The sequence below is a fragment of the Penicillium macrosclerotiorum genome (assembly GCF_028827735.1).
Source record: "Penicillium macrosclerotiorum strain IBT 26536 chromosome Unknown utg000002l_segment0_segment0, whole genome shotgun sequence".
Lineage (NCBI taxonomy): Eukaryota > Fungi > Ascomycota > Eurotiomycetes > Eurotiales > Aspergillaceae > Penicillium > Penicillium macrosclerotiorum.
The window spans coordinates 2,089,535-2,112,693 of NW_026643082.1; the positions used below are offsets into that span (position 1 = coordinate 2,089,535).

General features: G+C 50.2%; 10 protein-coding genes across 10 annotated transcripts; 5 read left to right on the plus strand and 5 right to left on the minus strand.

Moving 5' to 3' along the window:
* Nucleotides 1–1,486: 1,486 nt before the first annotated feature.
* Nucleotides 1,487–3,828, plus strand: N7462_001881 (alpha-galactosidase; the record flags this gene model as incomplete). Its single annotated transcript, XM_057073607.1, has 3 exons — nucleotides 1,487–1,544; nucleotides 1,609–2,215; nucleotides 2,286–3,828. The coding sequence occupies 3 exons, from the start codon at nucleotides 1,487–1,489 to the stop codon at nucleotides 3,826–3,828; spliced, it is 2,208 nt and encodes a 735-aa protein (XP_056937248.1).
* Nucleotides 3,829–4,157: 329 nt separating this feature from the next.
* Nucleotides 4,158–4,733, minus strand: N7462_001882 (uncharacterized protein; the record flags this gene model as incomplete). Its single annotated transcript, XM_057073608.1, has 1 exon — nucleotides 4,158–4,733. One exon carries the CDS (start codon nucleotides 4,731–4,733, stop codon nucleotides 4,158–4,160), a length of 576 nt encoding a protein of 191 aa, XP_056937249.1.
* Nucleotides 4,734–5,876: 1,143 nt separating this feature from the next.
* Nucleotides 5,877–7,500, plus strand: N7462_001883 (uncharacterized protein; the record flags this gene model as incomplete). Its single annotated transcript, XM_057073609.1, has 4 exons — nucleotides 5,877–6,010; nucleotides 6,073–6,638; nucleotides 6,753–7,081; nucleotides 7,165–7,500. 4 exons carry the CDS (start codon nucleotides 5,877–5,879, stop codon nucleotides 7,498–7,500), a joined length of 1,365 nt encoding a protein of 454 aa, XP_056937250.1.
* Nucleotides 7,501–8,017: 517 nt separating this feature from the next.
* Nucleotides 8,018–8,413, plus strand: N7462_001884 (uncharacterized protein; the record flags this gene model as incomplete). The annotated part of the gene is made up of 1 exon (XM_057073610.1): nucleotides 8,018–8,413. The coding sequence occupies one exon, from the start codon at nucleotides 8,018–8,020 to the stop codon at nucleotides 8,411–8,413; it is 396 nt and encodes a 131-aa protein (XP_056937251.1).
* Nucleotides 8,414–9,498: 1,085 nt separating this feature from the next.
* Nucleotides 9,499–10,179, minus strand: N7462_001885 (uncharacterized protein; the record flags this gene model as incomplete). The annotated part of the gene is made up of 1 exon (XM_057073611.1): nucleotides 9,499–10,179. One exon carries the CDS (start codon nucleotides 10,177–10,179, stop codon nucleotides 9,499–9,501), a length of 681 nt encoding a protein of 226 aa, XP_056937252.1.
* A 733-nt stretch (nucleotides 10,180–10,912) lies between these two features.
* On the plus strand, nucleotides 10,913–11,777 carry N7462_001886 (SDR family NAD(P)-dependent oxidoreductase; the record flags this gene model as incomplete). The annotated part of the gene is made up of 2 exons (XM_057073612.1): nucleotides 10,913–11,490; nucleotides 11,588–11,777. The coding sequence occupies 2 exons, from the start codon at nucleotides 10,913–10,915 to the stop codon at nucleotides 11,775–11,777; spliced, it is 768 nt and encodes a 255-aa protein (XP_056937253.1).
* Nucleotides 11,778–12,178: 401 nt separating this feature from the next.
* Nucleotides 12,179–13,559, minus strand: N7462_001887 (uncharacterized protein; the record flags this gene model as incomplete). The annotated part of the gene is made up of 3 exons (XM_057073613.1): nucleotides 12,179–12,204; nucleotides 12,284–12,455; nucleotides 12,546–13,559. The coding sequence occupies 3 exons, from the start codon at nucleotides 13,557–13,559 to the stop codon at nucleotides 12,179–12,181; spliced, it is 1,212 nt and encodes a 403-aa protein (XP_056937254.1).
* Nucleotides 13,560–15,316: 1,757 nt separating this feature from the next.
* On the minus strand, nucleotides 15,317–18,148 carry N7462_001888 (putative C6 transcription factor; the record flags this gene model as incomplete). Its single annotated transcript, XM_057073614.1, has 5 exons — nucleotides 15,317–15,391; nucleotides 15,500–15,589; nucleotides 15,682–16,001; nucleotides 16,075–17,353; nucleotides 17,453–18,148. The coding sequence occupies 5 exons, from the start codon at nucleotides 18,146–18,148 to the stop codon at nucleotides 15,317–15,319; spliced, it is 2,460 nt and encodes an 819-aa protein (XP_056937255.1).
* A 1,821-nt stretch (nucleotides 18,149–19,969) lies between these two features.
* On the plus strand, nucleotides 19,970–21,055 carry N7462_001889 (sucrase/ferredoxin-like domain-containing protein; the record flags this gene model as incomplete). The annotated part of the gene is made up of 2 exons (XM_057073615.1): nucleotides 19,970–20,395; nucleotides 20,465–21,055. The coding sequence occupies 2 exons, from the start codon at nucleotides 19,970–19,972 to the stop codon at nucleotides 21,053–21,055; spliced, it is 1,017 nt and encodes a 338-aa protein (XP_056937256.1).
* A 170-nt stretch (nucleotides 21,056–21,225) lies between these two features.
* Nucleotides 21,226–22,821, minus strand: N7462_001890 (uncharacterized protein; the record flags this gene model as incomplete). The annotated part of the gene is made up of 2 exons (XM_057073616.1): nucleotides 21,226–22,644; nucleotides 22,699–22,821. The coding sequence occupies 2 exons, from the start codon at nucleotides 22,819–22,821 to the stop codon at nucleotides 21,226–21,228; spliced, it is 1,542 nt and encodes a 513-aa protein (XP_056937257.1).
* Between the last annotated feature and the right edge of the window lie 338 nt (nucleotides 22,822–23,159).

Here is a 23,159-nt window from a genome sequence, read left to right on the forward strand (position 1 = left end):
TTATTATGATATCGAAGCAGTCATTGCGTGATAATTGCAAGAATGCTAATTCATCCATTGGCAATGGAACATTTTCTTTTGGCGAGAGAAGCCGGGGCAGACGCACGCCTGTAGAAGACCATACGTCTATCATACATAACGTCCACCATACTAAAGCTCTGGAGTTAACCTCGGAGCTTTCATACAGCAGACAGAAAGACAAACCTCGAATATTGACTTCTTGCTCGATGAGACTCGCACATTGATGATTTGGAAGGTCTAGAAGCTGAGCTATCCGGCAGGCCACTGCGTAATAAACATTTTCTGTTGCAGACCTTCCCTGTGTGATGGCAATGGCACCAAGTAAAACGCAGGCTTGAATAGTCGTCAATGAAATATCATTCCAGTCGACTAAGAGTTCACATTCTTTTGCATAATCCTTGCCCCTTTCTCTGGGATCTACATTAGAGAATACTGGATTTGTAGAAAATCTATAAGCCGTTATAAACGTTAGTCATGTTTCAAAATGAAATATATGATGCTCATCCAGCTTTCAGGAACATTGAGCCTACCGTGCCGATAAGGCCATCATCCCGTACACTAAAATCATAGGAGCCTTTTCAAGGCTCAGATCTTCTTCAAAGCTTGGTTGGTGGAAAAGAGAATGAAACTGGTCATGAATGAAGTCGAAATAAAGCCTCACCAGCTCTACACAGAGGGACTGAGAAGTCATTCCTCGGTGATCGGTGTCCTCCAATCCCGAGGCGCTGGGTAAAGACCTTCCATCTTCAAATTGAACTTTGTTCGGTACTTGGCCGTTTGTACATGACTGCCGGTGCATCAAACAGTAGACACAGGGGGACCCTGGTGCACGGACCTCACATTTTCGTCGGCGTTTGCTAATTTAGATCGAGTTGTTAAATTGGGCCCCCTTGGGAGCAGGTATGGTTGTTTTGCTTACCGACAGGCCGCACAAGCCTTGGCCTTTCTCATATCTCCGTAATTCCCGAAAGAAAGAAGCTGACACCAGCCCACGCAGCAATATGCAGGAGATGTAAAAGGGCCAACGGATCCCCAGGCGGGGAGGGGTCCTTGCTCAAGAGAGGCCACTACTTCGCTTCACCTTCGAAGTCTTGGCAAATTTGCACGGAGGCGGAATTGGCATGAAGCAAGCCAATAGGAAGCATTCAAAGCCGCCGCTAACAATCCTCCCCCGCTGTATCCTCCACTGTTGGCACCGGAATTTCTTCATATCTGGACATGTCCCCGCAAAACATATGCACAGGCTGCCTCAATAATCAGAGGGCTACGCAGAATGATGCATGATATCATGAACCTACGTAAACGGCCCTTTATTGGGCCTTACATCCGAGACCGGATCTATGTGCCCATTGGAAAATATATAAGGGAATGCAGAACTCCTGGAAGCTCTTCCTGCTCTTCTTTCTTCAATTGATCTCTCCAAGAAGGCTTTAATATGGTTCGTGCCGCGCAAATGACGACAATCATGACCGGCGTGGCGACTTCTTTAAGTCCCCTAGCGGCCGCAACAGACACATTTGAAAGTAAACTACACACAAGGATCTCAGGACACAATCACAAGATACTGACATTCATGTTTCTCCATAGCGATTGCTATTGACGGCACTACATTCGCTCTCAATGGTGACAATGTCTCATACAATTTCCATGTTGACAATAGTACTGGAGATTTATTGTCAGATCATTTTGGAGGCAGCGTCAGAGGTCCAATTCCCACAGAAACAGTACCGGCTGTGGATGGCTGGGTTGGAATGCCCGGCCGTGTTAGACGCGAATTTCCCGATCAGGGCCGGGGCGACTTCCGTTCTCCCGCAGTTCGCATTCGACAATCTGAAGGATATACGGTATCCGATCTACAATACAAATCGCATGATGTGATCCGTGGCAAGCCTACCTTGAAAGGTTTACCAGCAACCTTTGGGACGGAGAGTGATGTGACTACTTTGATTGTTCATTTGTATGACAAGTATAGCGCAATTTCCGCTGATTTATCATACTCAATTTTCCCTAAATTCGACGCTGTTGTACGAAGTGTCAATATTACAAACCGAGGCACCGGTGATATTACTATCGAGGCGCTTGCAAGTATGAGTGTGGACTTTCCATATCAAGATCTAGATATGATCACTCTGAGGGGTGACTGGGCGAGAGAAGCCCACCGCGAGAGAAGAAAGGTTGAATATGGGAGACAAGGGTATGTCCATGTCTTTCCCACCGCACACTCTAGCATTATGAAGCTGACCTTTAGTTTTCAAATGGTAAAGATTCGGAAGCACAACGGGCTACTCTTCACACCTTCACAATCCATTCCTTGCAATCATGGACCCGGCCGCTACCGAGTCTACGGGTGAGGTGTGGGGCTTCTCACTCATTTATACTGGATCTTTCAGTGTAGACGTTGAAAAGGACTCCCAAGGGTTTACACGAGCTCTTCTCGGACTCAACCCAAATCAGCTTTCTTGGTCACTTGGGCCCGGTGAATCTTTTTCCTCACCAGAATGCGTAGCGATTTATTCTAACAGCGGCATCGGTGGCATGTCCCGCTCATTTCACGGTTTATATCGGAAGCATCTTATCAAAAGCAAATTTGCTACAAAAGATCGCCCCGTGCTTCTTAATAGCTGGGAAGGACTTGGATTCAACTATAACGAAAGTACCATTTCTAAGTTGGCACAGGAGTCAGCGGACCTTGGGATCAAATTATTTGTCTTGGATGATGGGTGGTTTGGCGACAAATATCCCCGAACCTCTGACAACGCTGGTCTTGGTGACTGGGTTCCTAACCCAGCCCGCTTTCCCGACGGATTAGCCCACGCTGTACAAAACATCACAGATTTCAAGGTGGCCAATACCTCTACAAAGCTACGATTCGGAATTTGGGTTGAGCCTGAAATGGTTAACCCCAACTCAAGTCTGTATCGCAAGCATCCAGACTGGGCATTACATGCAGGGTCGTACCCGCGCACGGAGCGACGTAATCAGCTTGTGCTGAACCTGGCCCTTCCGGAGGTCCAAGATTATATTATCAAATCAGTGGCCGATATTCTTAATAGTGCTGATATTACATACGTGAAATGGGATAACAACCGAGGCATCCATGAAATGCCCTCTCCTTCGACAGACCACAAATACATGCTTGGAATGTATCGAGTTTTTGATACTTTGACGACTCAATTTCCAGATGTTCTTTGGGAGGGTTGTGCCTCTGGTGGGGGGAGATTTGATCCAGGTATTCTGCAATATTTCCCTCAAATCTGGACATCAGACGACACTGATGCTGTGGAACGCATCACGATCCAACTTGGTACCTCTTTGGTATATCCTCCCAGTGCGATGGGTGCCCACTTGTCTGCCGTTCCGAATCAACAGACTGGAAGAAGTTTACCTGTATCTTTTCGTGGCCATGTTGCGATGATGGGTGGCTCATTCGGTCTAGAACTCGACCCTGCTGATATACCCGAAGCAGACAAGGCCGCTCTTCCGAAACTTATTGCTCTCGCTGAAAAAGTCAACCCAATTGTCTTAACAGGCGATATGTATCGACTCAATATTCCCGAGGAATCAAATTGGCCTGCTGTCCTTTTTATTTCCGAGAATGGCCAGCAAGCAGTGTTGTTCTATTTCCAAATCAATCCCAACATCAACCAAGCAGTACCATGGGTCAAGATGCAAGGGTTGGACCCGAGTGCAATGTACAACGTAGATGGGAATACGTCATACTCGGGATCCGTTCTCATGAACATCGGATTGCAGTTTCCGTTCAAAACAGACTACGGAAGTCAAGTGATCTTCATTGAGAAGCAGTGATATTTCATCTCGCTCCTATGATTCTAAATTTGCATGATCTTGGATAATTTCTCTGTCTATCTCCTGAATTAATTTTGTTGAAATATAGAAAACTCATTTGGGTATAATGTACGCAAGAAACAAAAATCCTGTAACAGAAATCCAAGCACCAAGATTAAGAAAAATGTGGTTTGGACCGGTCCTCAAATAGAAAATCCGGGTTCCCATAACAGTCTGTGTGCGCGTAACTAGCAAATGCCAAAGGAGATCTGCTTGGGTCAAGCATCATTCATGTGATTCTCGAAGCTGCTCCAAGTATAAAGAAATGAAGCGGTCGCGAACTTGGACCTCTAGGCGTAATGAGCCACAGGAGAGCTCTCCTTTGGAGGGTGTATGTCATTGGTGGATGGGGTCTGATATGTTGTGTTGGGATACATGGGTGCAGCAGAAGCATCGGTAGATCGATAATATCCAGAAGGGAGTTGTGCCGCATATTGGGTTGCTGGGGGCGGGTAATATGGTTGATGATCATAAGGAGCCGACGAGTTGTACGGCTGCTGCATCGTATCCGTGAGAGGAACAGCGTGGTAATATTGAGCGTTCATTTGATCTTGGCGGTAGCGACGGCGCTGCATACAGTGGACAATAAGAAGAACCCAGGCGATCAGTTTGAAAACGGCGCCAATAATCACACAGATGACGCCGCCATAGAATTGACCATTCTTTCGGCTATAGCATTGAGTATATTCATCCCAGGTCTCGTTGTAATCTGTCACAAAGTCGTCGGCGCAGTTTGAGGTATGAGAGAGCCAAGTGCCGATGAGCACGCCACCTGTAATAAATAATATGATAGCAGCAATCATGAAGCTCAATGGCCACCACCGAGTGAACGGTTGTTTGACCTTGAAATTTTTGTCTGCCGGCATATTATACGATATGTCAGGCGCCTTTTGTTTTGAAGAAAGAGAGAATAGCCGACAAAGAAAAATCAAGTCGCGTTGAAACAGCAAACGTGGAAATAGTCTTCGTTTAAATGAAATAAGGGGTCTGCCCAAAGCGTCGCTACAAAACACTTATTCTCAATATGGGGCCCAGCTAAGAGACAGTCTAAAAACCAAAGCCTATCAAATGTCAGCAAACTTAGTGGAATGTCGTATTGAGTGAGACCCTTCAAGGCTGTGTGCTCCGTTACTTCAGGGTCCTGGCCCGCCACAGGAATTGGCGAGGACGCTAAGGTTGGGCGGGAAAAAAAACTTTGCCCCTTTCTGCATGAGCCTCAACTTGCTTAGCATGGCTTTGTTCTGGAACGCAACCATTTGCCACTCAAAAATAACATTTGCAATGTTAAAATTCTATCTGGTTTATCGAACCGGGGCCTAAAGTTTGACTACTCCTGGGTCATGGATACCAGTGCCTTGAGAATGAGAACGGGATCGTGATAACTGATGCTTTGGTCAATCATTTGTTTCAAGCCCATGACTCTGAAGCTGGCAATAGAATGGCACAAGCCAATATGGATATTTTGTAGTCGCTCATGTATAGGGGTTTTTGTTATTTCCGGTTCAGCCAATTTATCTTCGCGAAGAGTGCATTTATGAAGGATCCAATCAAGATTCAGTTCCTGGAACGACCCACCACGCTAAATTTCAGCCAATGAAGTGAATGCTGAAATATCTCGGGAAGTGAAATTAACCGGTGAGGAACTGGATTTTCTGGAGCAAGTCCACCGGCATTTAGAATCCTAGAGTCCGAAGGATTATAGATTGCTTCTATAATAATTATCACGGGTTAGTGGTCTACTCTGAATACCAAAAATTCTGAGACGCAATCCATGCATAATGACTGTCTTTGATTGGCTCTCCTTGTCTGTTCTTGCGTGAAAGAAGGCTTGATGGCGTGACGGTGTCTGACTTTCTCCCTAGAGAATCAATCGGCCAAGACATTCATAATCCTTAAGCTCGGCCGAGAAAGTCAGGACGAGTTTAGGAAGCAAACGTGCTTCAACTTTATTTCAACGCATTGTGTCCGAACTTGCCCCGTTTGCTCCTCTTGATAGAGCTTCATCAATCATGCCGACCGTAAAGAATGTGGCTGTTATTGGAGCGGGGCCTGCAGGTGCCATTGCGGTCGATGCTCTGATGCAGGAGAAGGTATTTGACGTTATTCGTGTCTTTGAACGCCAGGAAAAAGCTGGTGGATGTTGGTTTGTTACTACTTGTCCTTAATCGCCATTGGCTTCCGCATGGCATGCTGACTCCTAAGCAGGGTGTCAAGAGATGATAAGCCACCCCAAAAGCTTAATTTTGACGGCCTGGCTGCCCGCACAGCAGATTCACCGTTAAGAATTCCTAAGCAGCTTCCCTGCTGGACACCAGTAGTCGTTCAGGATCGCTTCACAGATTCACCGGTCTACCCTGGTCTGGAGACGAACGTTGACGCAGGCGTGATGTCCTTCTCCCAAGAACCAATTCCTACAATTAGATCTCAATGGTCAATCGATCGTCATGGCCCAGAGACTCCATTCCGCCACCACTCAATCATCAGAAAGTATATCGAGGATCTTTTCACCCATAAGGGCCACGAAAGCCTTGTTCAGTACAACACCACCGTTGAACAGGCAACCAAGGACTTTACAAGCCAGAAATGGACTCTTACTCTTCGCCGCACTATGGAAAATAATGCTATTTTGTCCGATTACTGGTGGTCCGAGACCTTTGACGCGGTCGTGGTGGCTTCCGGTCACTACGCTGTACCCTATATCCCCGCTATCCCTGGCCTGGAGCAGTTTGCCACCCGTTTCCCTGGTAGTGTTGAGCACACGAAGCATTTTCGTGGACCAGAGAAGTACAAGGGCAAGGTAATGAGAATTTCAAACGTGCTATCCTTTTTCCTCTGCTCACCCGTTCAATAGAAAGTCATTACTGTCGGAGCATCGGTTTCAGCAGCAGACACGGCAGTCAACCTCATCGATAGCGCCCAGTCGCCGATCCATGCAGTTGTTAGGGGTCGTTATAATGTATACTTCGGCGACGATGCCTTTCAACATCCCAAAATTCGACGGCGCGCACCGATCTCGCGTATCGAAAGCGAAACTCGCACTGTTCACTTTGAAGACGGCACCTCCGAGGCAGGAGTAGATCACATCATTTTTGGTACTGGGTTCACTTGGACTTTGCCATTTTTGCCGCAAGTGCCGACGCGAAACAACCGAGTTCCAGATCTGTATCAGCATGTGTTCTGGCGACATGATCCGACCTTAGCATTCGTTGGAGCTGTATGTTTTCCAACCGGGCACTGATATTAGTATTGATCTTGCTTTTATGAATACAACTAACGCTAATCTATTCATGAATATAGGTTGGTGCAGGATTGACATTCAAGGTATTCGAGTGGCAGGCCGTTGCCGCTGCGCGATATTTCGCTGGGAAAGCGACTCTGCCGCCTGTTGCTGAACAGGAGAAATGGGAAGCCGATCGTATTTCCCAGAAAGGCGATGGACCAGCATTTGCGGTGATCAACCCCCATTTCAAGGAGTACTTTGAAGAGCTACGCCGTTTTGCGGGGGATCCAGGCGCTGCTGGACGGTCTCTTCCACCATTTGATCAGAAGTGGGTGGATGATTTCGATGCTGGCCACGAAAGGCGGAAGAAGATGTGGCGACGTGCGAACGCGGCTGCTGGTGCGAAGTTATAGATCCATCTTTTCGGAAATAAGACTTATCCCGGATACCAATCACATTTCATTAACTAGAAATAATAGAGAGGAAAGAAAGAAATCTCACGTGAGATTTCTCGTATCGCCTCGCTGCTAACTGGAAAAAATCCTTCATTCCTATCAAATGTCCTCTGACGTAGAAATTCTGTATTTCGTAGCCCTCTTCTCAATTGACTTATTTTTCAATTAGTAGCGATCGGCACCCACTGAATATATTTTGGATCAGGCCGCCTGAATGTTGGATTCTTGTTATTTCTGTAGCTTCAGCCCCCAATTTAACTTCGCCTCGTGGACCCTAGCGCGCCCTAGTGCAGTGCCCTGCGGACCCCTCGTAAAACCCATTTGGACTTGGGAGATTAAAAACAAAATACCGACCTCAGTCAGGCTATGATTCTCATCTTTAGTTTTTGCAAGACTTCTTGTCCCTTTTCACCAGCCACAGGCGCAAGGAAGACCAAGAAGTGTCGATTTTGATGCTGCACATCCTCTTCCTATCATGGATGTCACAAATAGCACGGTCAATTTGACTGCCTTGCTACAATGCAATTATACGAAAGATGCGATGCCATCCCTTCCTTTCAAGATCGAGCGCTACACCGAAGTTCCACTCTACCAAACGGACAAGCTCGACACAAACTTCACACAGATCCTCCAGTCCTGCTGTAATACCACCGTCTGGATCTATTCAAACCCGAAGCCGTGTACGGCGGTCTGCAATTCTACGACATGGGAGGATGTTGCGGCTGTCCGAGATTGCCTGAACCAGCAGCGATCCGACTTTGGGGGCGATAATGAGAAGTCGTCCGGGTCTATGCCCCAGATGGCAGTCACTCGCAATACATTGACTTTATTGCTTGTGAGCGGATTAGTTCTTACAGGACTCTTTGTATAGTATGCAAGCTAGTATCTGGTAAACTTTACTCGATGATTGATTCCTCCGGTCTGCAAGCCAGCTTGATCATTTTTCATCTCTTTTGAAGGACGAAAGGAAGCAAAATCACGTTGATGAAAAGATTGTGTACTTTATTTTGTTTTTCAGGTCACGAATATTCAGTTCCATCATTTGACCATGTATGGATAGCTATGTCTTCTAGCTATATACGTCTATAATTTATTCCAGAAACCAGCGCCCATTTCTAGCCAAAATCCTTCCCATATCGTTGGTTTCTCATCTAGTCCCAGCTGTGCAAGTGTCCACTCAATTTTGTAAGCGACGCTCGGGCCTTACTATTCGTATTTTCTTAGTATGAGGTCCGGGCACAGCATATTCGTTTGGCTGGAATGGGTCATGGGCACATCCAATTCATCGTTCTGTGCGCAGCGAACTTTCTTCCACTAGCGTGAGACCCGATATCTAGTATCTCCTGGATTGAATAGAAGGCGATATAAGCGGTCAGCCGAGCGCCACTGTACTTTGACGAATCGCGCAGAATGAGCACAAGATATTTCCTCGTCTTATTGATATCAGTCCAGGAAACACGTATATTGGGCGGTCCTCCGAATGGAGATACAACAGGACCGTCGGGGCCATATCTGGAATGTTATAATTTAGATCAAGGTATTATAAAGAACCATAGAGACAAGCGACTTGACTGGTTTTGTCGACGGGATGAGATCGTTCAAGATATTCTGCAGAGAGATATAGGATAGTTATATCTTTTCAGATTCAATCATTATCTAAGAATTTGAAACAAATAGAAAACTGTAGATGATTTCTCCCCAGGAACAAATTTAGGCTCTTGATCCAAAGGGGTCATAATGAAATGATTGATAATAACTCTCCAAATATTGATTTATCTTACAAAACTGGCCTTATAACTACCATTTGATGTTAGGATTGTGGTTTGAGGACCTGGGGGATCATAGTCTCTGGATCCTATTTGAAGCATCGGTTTCCATTTCTTATGTTAGATATAGTATGCGATGAATGCGCAAGTCCATTTAGGAGCCACCAAATATGCTCTGGCGAAGAAAAAATCACGGTGTCTCCTCTTTCTTCACCCCGTCTAATCGTTGAGCAAGCACTTGACAAGGCCAGCCACCTTCCAGGGTCAAAGTTTCAGATCGCTCAAATCCTTGGGACTCATAATATCGAACCAACTTGCCATCACCACCTGCATAGCAATCCACCCGCAGTAATGAGGCACCAGCCTTTTTGGTAAGATCACGTGCATGATCCAAAAGGCGTGTGCCAATCTTGTTACCCGCCCATCGTCGATCAGAGATTAACAGCCGCACGTACAGCTCGGGCTCAGAGACATGGGTCACATAAGGCATCTTCTCTCCAAGAGCAAGCGCTCCTACGATGACCCCTGGCACCTCTCCGCTCGGAGTTTGGATGTCACTATCGGGAAGTCGGGTTTGATCTGGCATGGACGTGTCATCCGCAACTCTGATAGCGAGCCACAGACCATGGCCGGTGGTTGCAAATTCTCTGAGTTGTTCGGCACGTCGTGGATTCTCTGAAAACGATGCTGCTCCCCACTGCCCCGTTCTGTCATTCGACACCAGCCATTCGACTGCGGTATCTAGAAGATGGAGGACAGCCGGGCCGGCGTCCACTGTTCCCCGCACGATGGCGATCTTGTGGGATGCATTGTGAATCGTGCTTTGAAACCCGTTAGTTTCTGTGAAAGGCTTTTCGATTTCGGTCTTCATCTATCTTGTCGTCGTCTGATGTACCTCTTCGTGGGAAGATTGGCGCTTTGGTTATAGTATATAGTACTTACTTTGATGCCATTTATTCAAACAGTTTTTTGTCTCAAGAGAGATGATGGTGAAAATCACTTCAAGAAAAGCCTCAAAACACTCGAATGATTCAAGATTCCTGGCGAGACCTTGATAAAGCGGGTCCCTATTTGGGTGCCTTCTGGATGAGCGCGGGAGTTCGACTGCCTTCGATGTACTTTCGTGTCCTCCGCGTGTAGGATGAGAAAAGAAGCTGCCTATTACGAACCAGAGACTCTAGTTAGCTCTTGACGGCCTCGGGGACCCGCACTGCGCCTACCGCCGAGGGAAGCCGGGCCCGCGCCTGTCATAAGCCCGGCAGGACAGGGTGTTGGGTACGGAGTACTCCTACCTGCTCTGTACTGTGTATGGCTTGGCCCACAGCCCGAGCCCCCGGTCGAGTCCCCCAGTTCACAATTTAGCCGCGGGCAATTAAACATCTCCAGTCCACTAGCGGAGGTTCAAATTTCCCGGTATTCTCCCCCGCATCCCTCCCCACGACAGTGACATCAAACCAAGTCACTGATCAAGTAATGATTCGACACGGAGTCCCTCCGACCGATGCCGGGGGAGTCCCTCTGAAATACTCGCCGAGCGCATGCTCCCCTTCTCCCTCTCACTCTTAGTTGCCCTCTCCCAAATATCGTCTTCCAACCGCACAACTATGGACTCCTTCCACGACAAGGTCTACGCAGTCACCGGGCTCGGTGGCATCGGGCTCGCCGTCGCAAAACAGCTCCACCGCCTGGGCGCGCGCCTCTCCCTCGCCGACATCTCGTCCGCGACGCTCTCCAACGCCGTCGCCGCGATTACGCCCGATACGCCCGCCCCAGCCTCGATCCTCACGACAGTCGTGGACATTGGCTCCGCGGCCGCGGTGAACGACTGGATCGGTGCGACAGTCGCGCGCTTCGGGCGGCTCGACGGCGCAGCCAATATGGCGGGCACGATCGGGCCGCAGCACGGGGTGGGCCGGTTTGTGGACATGGACGATGCAGAATGGGACATGCTGGTGCGGGTGAATCTGTCCGGTATGATGTATAGTCTGCGGGCGGAGCTGCAGGCCATCATGGCCAGTGCGCCGGGTGGGGCGGGAAGTATCGTCAACGCCGCGAGTATCCAGGGGATTCGCGGGTTTGCGCTGCATGTAGCGTATGCGACGACGAAGCATGGAGTTGTGGGGTTGACGAGGTCGGTGGCCAAGGAGGTCGGGCCTGCGATTCGGGTGAATGCGGTTGCGCCGTAGGTCTTCCTTTTCCTTTGTGTTATTAGGGTTGCGTGTTTCGAAAGGCGTAGATCGGATTATGCTAATAGTTCCGTGTCATGTTGGTGCATGTAGGGGTTCGATCCAGACGCCACTGCTGGACAAAGCCGTGGAGATCCAGGGGTGTGCGACGGTTCCCCCGACGGTGATTCCACGTGTGGGCACGCCAGAGGAAGTGGCGCAGACGGTGGTGTTCCTGCTCAGTGATGCGGCATCCTATACGACAGGGCAGGTATATAGTGTAGATGGGGGATGGGATCCTTGAAGATCTGTACCATGCAGGTGGGCGGTGGGTAGCGCACGGTATCACCCGGTGCGCTTGCGATCTTGATGGGGCTCAGTGGTTTGCAAGTTCGAGGATTGGTTGGTCTCTGCTTAAGTCTCTGCTCAAGTCTAACGGATATGCATTGAAACTGAACTCTCTAGAAACCAAATCAAAGTATATGCCGGGCATGATGGGAAATAACATAATATGTGTCATGGCGTGATATATGCATAAAGCCAGAAGGATTTTCTCGCTGGCGAAGGGAGGGGGGGAGAGAGATCATAACAAGACCCGTAACAAGCCATGCAAGGATATGTGAAAAACGCCACCGTCATGACATCTATGAGTGCAATCGCTAAGGAAACAAGAAAAAAAAAACAACCAGGGAAGAGCTGCCCGATCTACGACCATATATACAGCCATGAGCCTATCAGATTCGAGATTAGCATCGGGTCAAAATCACGCAGGGGGTGAAAGAGAGGAAATGACTGTGGAAGGAGACATACACATAACCACAGTCCAGTAAATCCAACGCTGCAGACTGAGAATGGACCCTCCATTATGAGACGCCTTGTTCTCGGTCTTGGCCTCGGCCTCGGCATGTTCAATATTCTCGCCTTCGAGGGCCACCGGCCACCCATCGTCATATTTGAGGAAGTTCCAGCCGAGTTGGGCATCCTATGGAGAAAAAAAAAAGGGGGTAAGAATCAGCACAAAGAATTCTTGGTATTTTTCCATCCCGAACCCAAAAGTTGAAAGGGCACTTACATCGTCGAGAAACCCAATGCTGGTGTTGAGATAGTGATAGTAAAGGATATCCGGGGTGGAATCATTCCCCGCCAACACCCCAAGCCCACCTGGAGCATAAATTTGCCCGTGGTTGGACCCGTATACCACCGTCCCACCGCCCTCTACGAGCTCCTTGCCATCTTGATCCACAAAGGGCCCCCGCACGTCTCGCGATCGCCCCACACGAATACTATACTCGTCGCGGCGGGCTGGGAAACCGGCCGTATCGAAGCGACAGCACCGGCCGTGGCTGAACCACACGTAATAATAGCCGTCGTGGTAACTCATCCACGAGCCCTCCTCGGGGCGGACTCTCTGGTGCGGGATGAAGGTCAATTGCACGGCGTCAGGGTTGTCGGGGTCCTTGATGGCGAGCAGGTCGTCCGTCAGCGGAACCTGCCAGATATCATGCCAGAAGCTGCCGAAGTTGAGATAGGCCTGACCGGTGCTCTGGTCGGTAATGAAGGAGGCGTCAATGGCATTTGTGATCGTGAAGGGCCAAACGTCGGAGCCGTTGCCTTGGCCGGTACGGATAACGGCGCCGTGATCGGTCCAGGGGCTGCCGTCGAGAGTGGTCGTAGTCGCGACGCCGATGGCACTGTTGCGCGAGCCATGCGTGCTGAGCGTGTAGAAGCAGTAGAAGGTACCGTTGCGCTCGATGGTGGTGGGCGCCCAGGGCCGTGACCGATTGCCCTGGTGAATCACGCTATCGCCGTCAAGGACGGTGCCGACCTGCGTCCACGGCCCGCTGATGTTGGCAGCCTTGAAGAATGGCACATGGTGGCCCCCCTTGAAAAGATAATAATGGGCGTCCCAGTAGACGATGTTGGGATCGTGCACTTGCAAGTTGCCGAGGTTGGCCAGTGGCAGTTTGTCGGTGGTGTCGTATACTTGCGAGAGAGTGGGGCCCAATTGCGATGCGGGCGATGCGCCCGTTAGTCCGACGATCCAGGCAGTCAGCAGCAGCAGCAGGAATGGACGAGTTGAGGACATGGTGGTTCAGCTACGGCTGGCGCTCCCGGGATAATTTGATAGCGTTGCGCGCTGCAGAACTGCAGCAATACGCCGGAGGCCTGTAAGATCTCGTACGCTGAACTAGACCAGTGTGAGAAGCCCAACTGGCAGCAGCGCAGACACCGGACCCACAGAATTGCGGTCTCAAAGGGCCATCCGAGGAGAGCGAGACCGGATCGTCTTGGAGTCGAGATGCTATTTGGGTGTACCACACATGCTGGGATTGAAAAGAAACAAGAAACGAACCGAGGGGGACCAAAGAAAGAAAAGAAATAGGGTCAAGTCGCACACGGAGTCCGCAGGAGGTATGTCGGAGAAGAAGCGGGCCAGCACATGGTTAAAATATAAGCAAGGAGGCCAGCAAAAAAAAAAAAGAAAAAGAAAGCCTACAGACCCTAGAGACCCTAGAGACCCAGCGAGCTACACGATCCACCGGGCCAGAAGAGTCAAAAGAAGCCAAAATCTCAAAAGATGGACTAAAAAAAAGGCGAGACGAGCCTGGCAGGGCGTGAATCAAAGCCAAGTCTTTTTAATGTTTTAGGCGGCCAGATTGACGGGCACTGGATCCGAGGCGGGATCTGAGCGGGGATCTAGAATGTACATGGATCTGCGACTATCTGTCTCTGGGGGCCCAGGGTCACTGCTGGGTCTCTCGCGGTATAGAGATACAGGGGCCGGACGGGCGGGAGGTCCCCACCGGCGCCGGCCTGTCACCGCCCGAGTTGGGCTCACGCAGGGGCGCCCGCCGGGCCTGTCGGTTCTTCTCAGGCAGCCTGATTGGCCCCCAGGCCTCGCTATCTTTGTTTCCCTGCCTTTTCCCCTCTCTCCTGCTGCATCTCGTTTTCTCGTTTCCGCCACTGCGTGCTTCGATAGTTAATTCAGACCGACAGAGTCGTATTTTTCTTGCAGTGCCGAGAGCGAAAAAAAAAATGGATTCAGTCGGCTCTGTTTCTCGGGTCTCGCCGTTGCGGAATCTAGGCTCCCATCTAACCAAGCCTACTTCTTGGCTTACCCCAATCCCGTATGAACCGGCTCGCAAGATTCTTTCTTTCGTGGCTTCGCCACACTGTTCTACATACTTCCAGAGCCCCCACTCCCCCACATAAAGATTGAATCGATAGACTGAGAGATAATAAGAAAAAAAAAAAAACCAAACCAAGACAACCAGGCTTCAGCCTTTCCTATCCCCCAATGGACCCCATAATTCTCCACACCGATGAATTGTAGCGAGACTCGATACTGTCGCACCTGCAAGGCTTACGGCTTGGGTTCGGCCAAAAAAACTTGCATAGACCATCAGAACTAGTTCCTCATAGTTTCTCATCCAATTGTAGCCCGGCGGCACCCCGAAGCACTTTCTCCCAACATCGTGATCGGCGCTCCCTTACAGGGTTGCCGCGATCGTCGCTCTGATCCTGAAAATCGTGATATCATGGACACGCGAGCATAAATCCTGTTCCCTGTTGCTCCGGGGTATAGGCTGGATCCGCGAAGGACGGAGCAGCGAGGTTCCGTCTACTCGGAAAGTAATATCAGGCAGACTCGTCCTACAGTACGAAGGCTATATAATCACACTCCACCGATATTCCCCCCCCACACAGCGTTGACATCATATGTAGGAACTGCCATTATTCAGGTTGGAAGCGAGGTATATTCAGCGCCAAGGCAGGCTCCCCACCCGAGATTATCCTGATATACATCAATTGCCTATTATTACAAGGTCTATCTAAGTCTAATCAGTTCCCCAAGGCGATCCCTGTGAGGTCTTCCCAATCGAAGACATCCAAGAAAGGATCAAATTCCCCGGGCGGCTATCACATGGCAGAGAAGAGAGTCAGTCAGCAATCCCAGAAACACAAACAAGGCAGGAACCGGTGTGTCAAGAAACAGGGGGAGCCAATTCAGTTCAGCATACGTACAGTGATCTCTAGATTAGGCGGTGGAAGAATGCCCTCAAAGTCCGAGGGTAGCACGGGTGCCATACCTGGGGCTGCGATGAAAGCCGAGACCTAAAGGGAAAAAGGGTGTGTGTAAGCAAGCTTGCAATCAGAAACACCTCCAAAAAATAAGAGCATGAATATGCAGGCAATGAGTAGCATACCTGGTTGTTTTTGAAGCTGCCCATGCCGGGCGTTCCCAGATGCTCGCAGACCGCGTGTCGGGAGAACATGGTCTGTGCGAACGACAAGATCCGCTCCACGACCTGTTGCTTGTACACAACCGCCTGAGAGGGCCAGATCTTGGCTTTGACCAGGGCCACTATGGTCGAGAGGAAAAAATAGTCTTTGGCGCCCTTGACCACGAGTAGGAACCGGCCTTCTAGAGAGATGAGACCCGTCTCTACAAGGGACAGAAGGGAATCGTGGAGACCGGGGAGGGTGTGGAGGAGGGATAGATAAGATGACGATTGAAAGGGTGTTTCTGAAAAAGAAATTGGTCAACTTCTCTGGTCCTCGAAGGGAGGGAGGGGGTTTGTGCGAGAGTCCGGACGTACGGTTTTGAGAATCTGGGACATGGAGTGCTTGGCACACGGAGAGATACGCCTGCAGAGTCCATTCACCAAGCATACATAAAGACAAAGGCTGTGATGTTTCATGAAGTCGTTTTTGGGTTAAGAGAATCATGACTGCTGCGTCTAAACCAGACCGAGCCGAGGGTGCAAAAAGGATCTCGCGCCGGGCCTCGATCGCAAACGGGGTATGGATAGAAAGCAGACATTGAGCCAGCTTGGTTTCAATCATGGCTCTCCAAAGCGTAATTTTGTGCTGAACGACGATATCATGAGGTTCTTTGGCAGCCCATGCGGGGATTCGAGGGAGATGGTGTTGCACCTCCCAATCCAGGTGTTGAATCTCCTCGTACCGGCAACTGATCCGAGGTGAGTGTATTATATGGCATGCTTTGAGTCGCACAGCCAGTGAGCGGCCAAGGGCAGCTTGGAATGAACAATCGGTGACTTCTGTGAGTGGGTGATCCTCAGGAGGCTCAGTACTATCTTCGTCGATGTCATCATCGTTGATGTTCAAGGGGGGCAGGGTATCGTAATCCATAGTCTGGATAGATGGAGGCATCCCTCGGTCAATGGCCACCTGCAGGTCCAATTCCACGATAGTCATCCATATGCGACGCCGTATCTCCTTATTAAACTCAGATATCCGCGCATACTTACTAGGATCGCGGTGGTATCCTGACAACATCGCCTGCTTGATTAAGAGACCTGTCGAAAGCCAAGCTTTACTGCGTTTCATGCCATGGCTGTTCAAAGCCGTAATCAACAAAATATGGAGGCGCAATGCACTGATCTCAAACCGCTTGATATGTGCATTGTCAATCCATTTTTCAGCATGCAGGACCCATTCGATAGCCGTGTAACATTTCAACGGTGTTGCGCTTTTGGATTGTAGACTGGCAATGTTGGCTAGGTTCCATGCGCATGCGAGCACTAATAGAAGCTGGACAATGAATGAAGGAGCGACATTACTAGGGGCATCCAATATCGCCCAAGTTTCGTCCACTTCCCTCAAGAAGGAGGGAACATGGAATATACGGTGGGTGGATTCAATGTATGTCAAAAACAGTCCGATGAGCTCATCGGCGACGGCCCGGGTGGGCAGTAGCGATATCAATGAAATGATGGTCGGTTCGGGGAACGGCTCATTAAGTGGCTTGCGTTTCCATAAGCCTCGTTTGACTCGTTCCAAGTCTGGTCGGAGCCGCGACAAAATAGGATTTGCCGTCCTGATTTCCTCAGCGAATGCTCGGATATCAGGAAACTGGTACCCATGGTTAGACCTTGATGTGTCTGATATTGATCGAGGTGCATAAGGAGGAGGCGGGAGGGGGATGTCTTGGCAAAATCGCCTATCACATACCTGTGCAACTAAATTGGCATAAATGCCGGATCCGCTGAAGCGAGTCTTGGTCTCCCGACCTCTCATCATCATGCGCGGGGAGAGATCCAACTGGTGCGATGGCGATAGCAGATCGTCTGTCTCCCCGTCCTCGGCCCCGTCGTGGTCTAGCGGCCCGGATGAGGTCAACTCGAGCTCCGGCGCGGAACGCTTCGGCCACTGTAGGAGACCCGTGTTCACATACGACTCTTGGTTAATAGCCGCCTTGGGGGCACCTAGGACGGTCTCTAAGAAACCTCGTTCTCTGCCTTGGCGGCGACCTCTGGGGTGCGGGCCACCTCCGGTAGGAATTGGACCCGGGTCGGGCGCGATAGTCGAAACGAGAGCTTCCGACCGAGTTGAGACGACCCCTAACCCCGAGTCCGGGGAAGGTTGGATCGTAGACGGTTTATCTGTTCCGGGAGGCATGGTGGAACCTCGACCGGGCGCAAATGCAGCGGCAGTTACGGTGGTAGGCTGCTGCCACAAGAAGCCATCCTCGTAGGTGCACTTCGTTGGCGTCCGACTCTTCACACAACGGCCACAGGCGGGATACTCACGATCGCAGCGCAACTTCCGGCTGCGACATTGAGTGCAGGCCATTGTCCGGCGCCGCCGCTTGCGAGGCCGTTCGGTGGGCGCGGCAAAATTCTGAGTATCGGCCATGTTCATATCCATAGCGGGAGGGGAGGATGACAGGGGCGATGGGGAGGCGAGTATAGATGGGCATCTCCTTAGCCCCGGGGTGCCTCAGGTTGCTATTTGGCTTCCCTTCAGGCTTACGTGGTGGCCTGCCCTAACCCGATCCGGTAAACGCGTCCGACGCCTACACTCTGGTGATCGCTTGCCCTGAGCACAGAGGCACCCTATTTGTGGCATAGTGGCATCTGTTCCCCTTGATAAGGCATGTCATAAAAGCTTGGTATCGACTCTTTTGGGTAAATATCCATCCCTTTGCTCAGTCCTTCGGATGGCAATGCCCGTAGCCCAGCATCCGAGGTCTGCACCCGCCAAGCCGCATGTTTCACCTAGTGTCGGCATTTCCGAAAGGGGCAGTTGACCCTTTCGCTTTCTGAACCCTTGTTTACACTCTGACCTTCGAATTCAACAGTGGCTCTCGTACATGTTTAATTCTGAAGTTTCCAGATCCACACCCCGTTTGCGCCAACGCCTTGGCCAAAATTCGGGTTGGCGTCTAACAGAAAAGAATACGTTGTGCCAAGAACCCTGCACGGTGAAATCACAAAAGCAATTTACGTATTGGTAGATCTAATTCGATAGTTAGGGTTGCATATCGATTGATAGTTTGATAAGGGGCCCAGAACCTTTGCGAGGGATTCTGTCTGTACTCTGATGACCGTTGCAAACCAGCCTCCGCGCTCTCGTCTCTCTCTCCCACTGAGCAGCCGTTTAAAGACGAACAGAAGAAAAGGGAAGCAGGCAAGGAAGACGACGGGGAATCTCGAAAATTTACGAGGTTCCGGTGACGAGGTAGTCAGCAACTTGTTCACGAACACTGCCGACGCCAAATAGACTTCTCGTCTCCCTTGGTTTCCATTATCTTATGCTTAAATCTAAGCGCGGGGCCAATCGAGCAATTGTACCCAGGACCTCCCGAAAATCGTCGACAATTGGCCCTCCCATCGCAAAATGGATAACAAACGTCCACCGTAGGTTTCAACATCGGCCTCATTAGGTTCCGGACAGGCAAAATCAGTTCGACTCTTTACCTTGCTAACTGGCCAGTGCGGGGTCATTCGTTCCACAGTTGACCGCGGTATATTGAGGGCTGACAAACGAATGTAACAGTCGGACAAATGCAAATAAGCAGAGAATATTCTCCGATCGTTCGTGAGTCCTTAAAAAAAATTTCGACGATCCCGAATTTGGGGTTCCCCGCAAAACCTGCGGTCGGGCCTGGTGTGAACATGCTACCCCCATACCACTGACTCCATTCCCCCATGGTTTTATGGCGGAGCGCTCCAAATAAGAGCCTCCGTTTAAAAAAAAATACATTTATCTTCTAACCATGACTAGCCACCTCATAAGCCGGTAAATATAGCGCTGGAAAATGAATTTCCAGTTTTGCCTACATAAGTGATATACGTTCGTTTTCTATTCCTTTGCCCGAGTTGTGTGGCAGTCATTGATAATTGAATGAACTCGCCAAATTTATACCCAGGACCGTAGTTCTTCTTTCCCTATGCAACTAAGGGATCAAAAGACTTCTCGGTTTAACTGGTTGTGAGATCCTTGCTTCATTCCCCATACTGTTATACGTAGACAATGTCAACGTCGGTTGGTCAAGAGCCATAGTTGACACCAGGGATCTGCACCATGGAAATCGACTGCGCGTGATTGGAGGGAGCCCAATTGACCTCAGCTATCCAACGGGTCGGGCTGCCAGAAAGGCCCTGCAGAGAGCCCCGAAAGAAGCAAAGAAAACCCCGAGGTCGGCATTAACGGTCCGGGGAATCGAGCTCGGAGATAACGAGGAAAATGGACCTCGAAGAACTATATCAACCCCAAGGCAGCCGCCATCTCAACTCAAACGACAAGTTTTTCCTCCAACAACGGCTCATATCCGGTCGCCCGTGGTTTTTGCGCTTCTCGGTTCTTCAGATTGCATTCGCCGCCATGTTACGGTCGCTTCTGTCCCTGGGCCGATCGGCGGAGTCCAACTATGTTTTTCCCACAGTCGACCCGGCGAGGGACGGGCCCGACTGCTTGAAAGACTGCGCAGACTGCACCACGAAGTTCCCATCAAGAGTAAAAGTGGAAAATATTCGCCCTCTGTACGGCCATATCAAGGAGTTCCATTCCCATGTCCTGGTCGCGACAGGGCGCTCTGACTGGAAGGAAAAGGTCGGGCAAGAAAAGGGAAGTCTAATGGAGGCATTCGAGGACGCAGAATCAAAGCAGGGAGTATGTTATCTGCGCATCTTAAATTACTATTGCCGTACATAGCGGAGTTGTGCTGACCGGTTCCCCCAGCGTATGATGGTCTCGGCGTCTAATATCCAGCCCCCAAACCACGAAAGCACGGAGGATTACACAAAGCCAACGACAGTGCTTATTCTGCCCTCGTTTACCTTTGTGGACTCCGTCTCTCAGGCTGATGTCCCGACGCTAGTCAAGCAATATATTGACACGCCTATGGACGAAAAAAACGGCAACGGCACGGCTTCAAACGGGACCTCCATGAGCACACGGCCGTGCGATTTGGATTATGTGATCTTGCTTTGCTCGCACCAGCGGCGCGACGCCCGCTGTGGCATCACAGCCCCTCTCATCAAACGTGAACTCGAGCGACATCTCCGCGCACTGGGGCTCAATCGTGATTCGGACGATTCGCGGCCGGGAGGCGCAGGGATCTTCTTCGTCTCCCACGTCGGCGGGCACAAATTCTCGGCCAACGTCCTCATCTATCGGAAACACGACCAGCAAATGATTTGGCTCGCCCGTGTGCGGCCCGAGCACTGCGAGGGTATTGTGAAGTACACGATCCTGCAAGGCAAAGTGGTCCACCCGGAATCGCAACTGCGGGGTGGGTTTGATCGCGTACGGGGGTTGACGAGTTGGTAATTGCGTGGGACTGTGCACTTCTACTGACCAATATCGCATGATTTTCGATGGGCCTAGTAAAAGAATCCTTGAGCGAACGATTATTTAATGACTTAGTGATACCAAGTATTGACGAGGCTAGATGTTTTGAATAAGAACGGAAATGGTTCCTCTCCCTCCCTCCCTCCCTCTCACGACTCAGTCCGGTCAAACCAAATCTTTTCTCCCTTTAGACACGGTTCAATGTCCAATCCCACTCTTCTAACCGCCCCAGAGACGTCGATTTCAAACTCGATAGCCACGGGAGCAAGAGAAGCAATGTTTGGGTTCGTGATCCTCGCTATAAAGAACTCGCCGCTTGCATGCGTCAGAACAAAGCGGCCAGGTATCGCACCATGCGCTGCATCGATCGTAAGACGAGCATGGTCCAAAGTGATGTTAAACCATGCATCAGCTGGGTGTCTGTAAGCTCCAACATATTTCTCCAGAGGCAGTATATGGGGGATCGGGGGATCGGCCAATGTCGGGAACAATTGTCGCTTGAGGACATCTATGTCTTCACGCTGATACTTGAGCTGCTTGTCTCTGGCCTCCGCTTGCTTAGAGAAACATGCAGCCATGCGCTCCTTATGAAGCGGGTCGTCCGAGGGCCCGAGCAATTTATCCAACAGGTGAATGGCCAGTTTAAAATCGACAAAACGCCCCAGGTGAGCATTAGACATGATCACGAAGCCAAACTTCTTATCCGGTATGAATCCCACAAGGTGGCCATATCCTACCCAGCCCCCAGCATGTGTGTACAGGTGTTGGCCGCGGTAGTTATCCACAAACCAGCCGAGAGCATAAGCATGGTACGGTGCCGGTATGTTGATATCGCCATCCTCATAGTGCAAGATGCGGGGCTTTACTAAAGAATCGTGGCCCTTCAGAGGCCCAGTCTGCTCAAGCAGCTCTCGAATCCAGCGCGCGTAGTCCAGAACATTCGACACAATCGCTCCGCCGCCCGTATTAGGCTTCCAGTATGGCTTGGGCTCTGAAAACCATCGTCCAGCTTCTTGCTCGGGGATCCAGGTATATGCCTTGACCAATTTCTGGATGACAGACGGGTCGTTCTCGGCATCCGAGGGGGCAAGATAGGTGGCGTTCATCCCGAGAGGTTCCCAAATGCGTTTTTTCATGAATGCCTCCAGTGTCTCACCAGTATGTTGTTCCAGGGCATGCGTGACGGCGATATAGTTTGCGTTACTGTACTGGAACTTAGTGCGTGGCGGAGCCGAAAGGGGCTTATATCTACAACTGCGCACAAACTCGCGTACCGAAGCGTCCTTGGAGCCGAAGTGAAATATCCACTGGTGACCCGGTAGTCCAGACCGATGTGAGAGGGCATCCTCGAGCGTAGTATGTGCAGTCACATATTCGTCTGCGAGCACGAAGTCATCGGGGATCATGGATGAGATTGGCGTATCCCACTCAAGTGGTGACTGGGTGCTTTTGCTCTCCTGAATCATCATTGATGTCGCGGCGGCGAGGAATGCCTTGGTAGTGCTGGCAGTTGGGAACAGCGTATCGGTGGTCATTTTTCTGTCGGGAAATTCCGCTATGCCATAGGCCTGGTAGACTTAGTATGTGCTTTGATCGCATGTTGAGGTGCTGCAATAGTTTACCTTGGAATATGTATTGGACCCGTGCACAACGGCAATGGACAAGCCTGGTGTCTTCCATTCTTCCAGGGTCTCTTCAACCAAGGCATCGAATTCTGCATCGAAGGGAGACGGCTCAATGGGCATGATCGCGGATCAGTTGAGTTGTAGCCAGGGCTAGCAAAACTATATCTTTTCAGTGGGGACTATCATGAACCTGATCTTTTAGACGAGGAGGCCGCTACCTATATAAGGTCATCCACGGAGTAAAATCAGGCACCCCGGTTTTCTTGTCTATCGAATGGCATGACACCGACTTTTGGAGATTCATTTCGACTCGGTTGCTAATTGGTGTTTGCGTAAGCCACTTAGCAAGTCTGACCCAAGGGACCCGAGCCTCTGCGGCCTTTCTAGGCATATAGATTTTGGTCCATTCACAGCAAAGAGTCAACAGGAGTTTAGCCTGAATCAAGCCAGATCCTAGA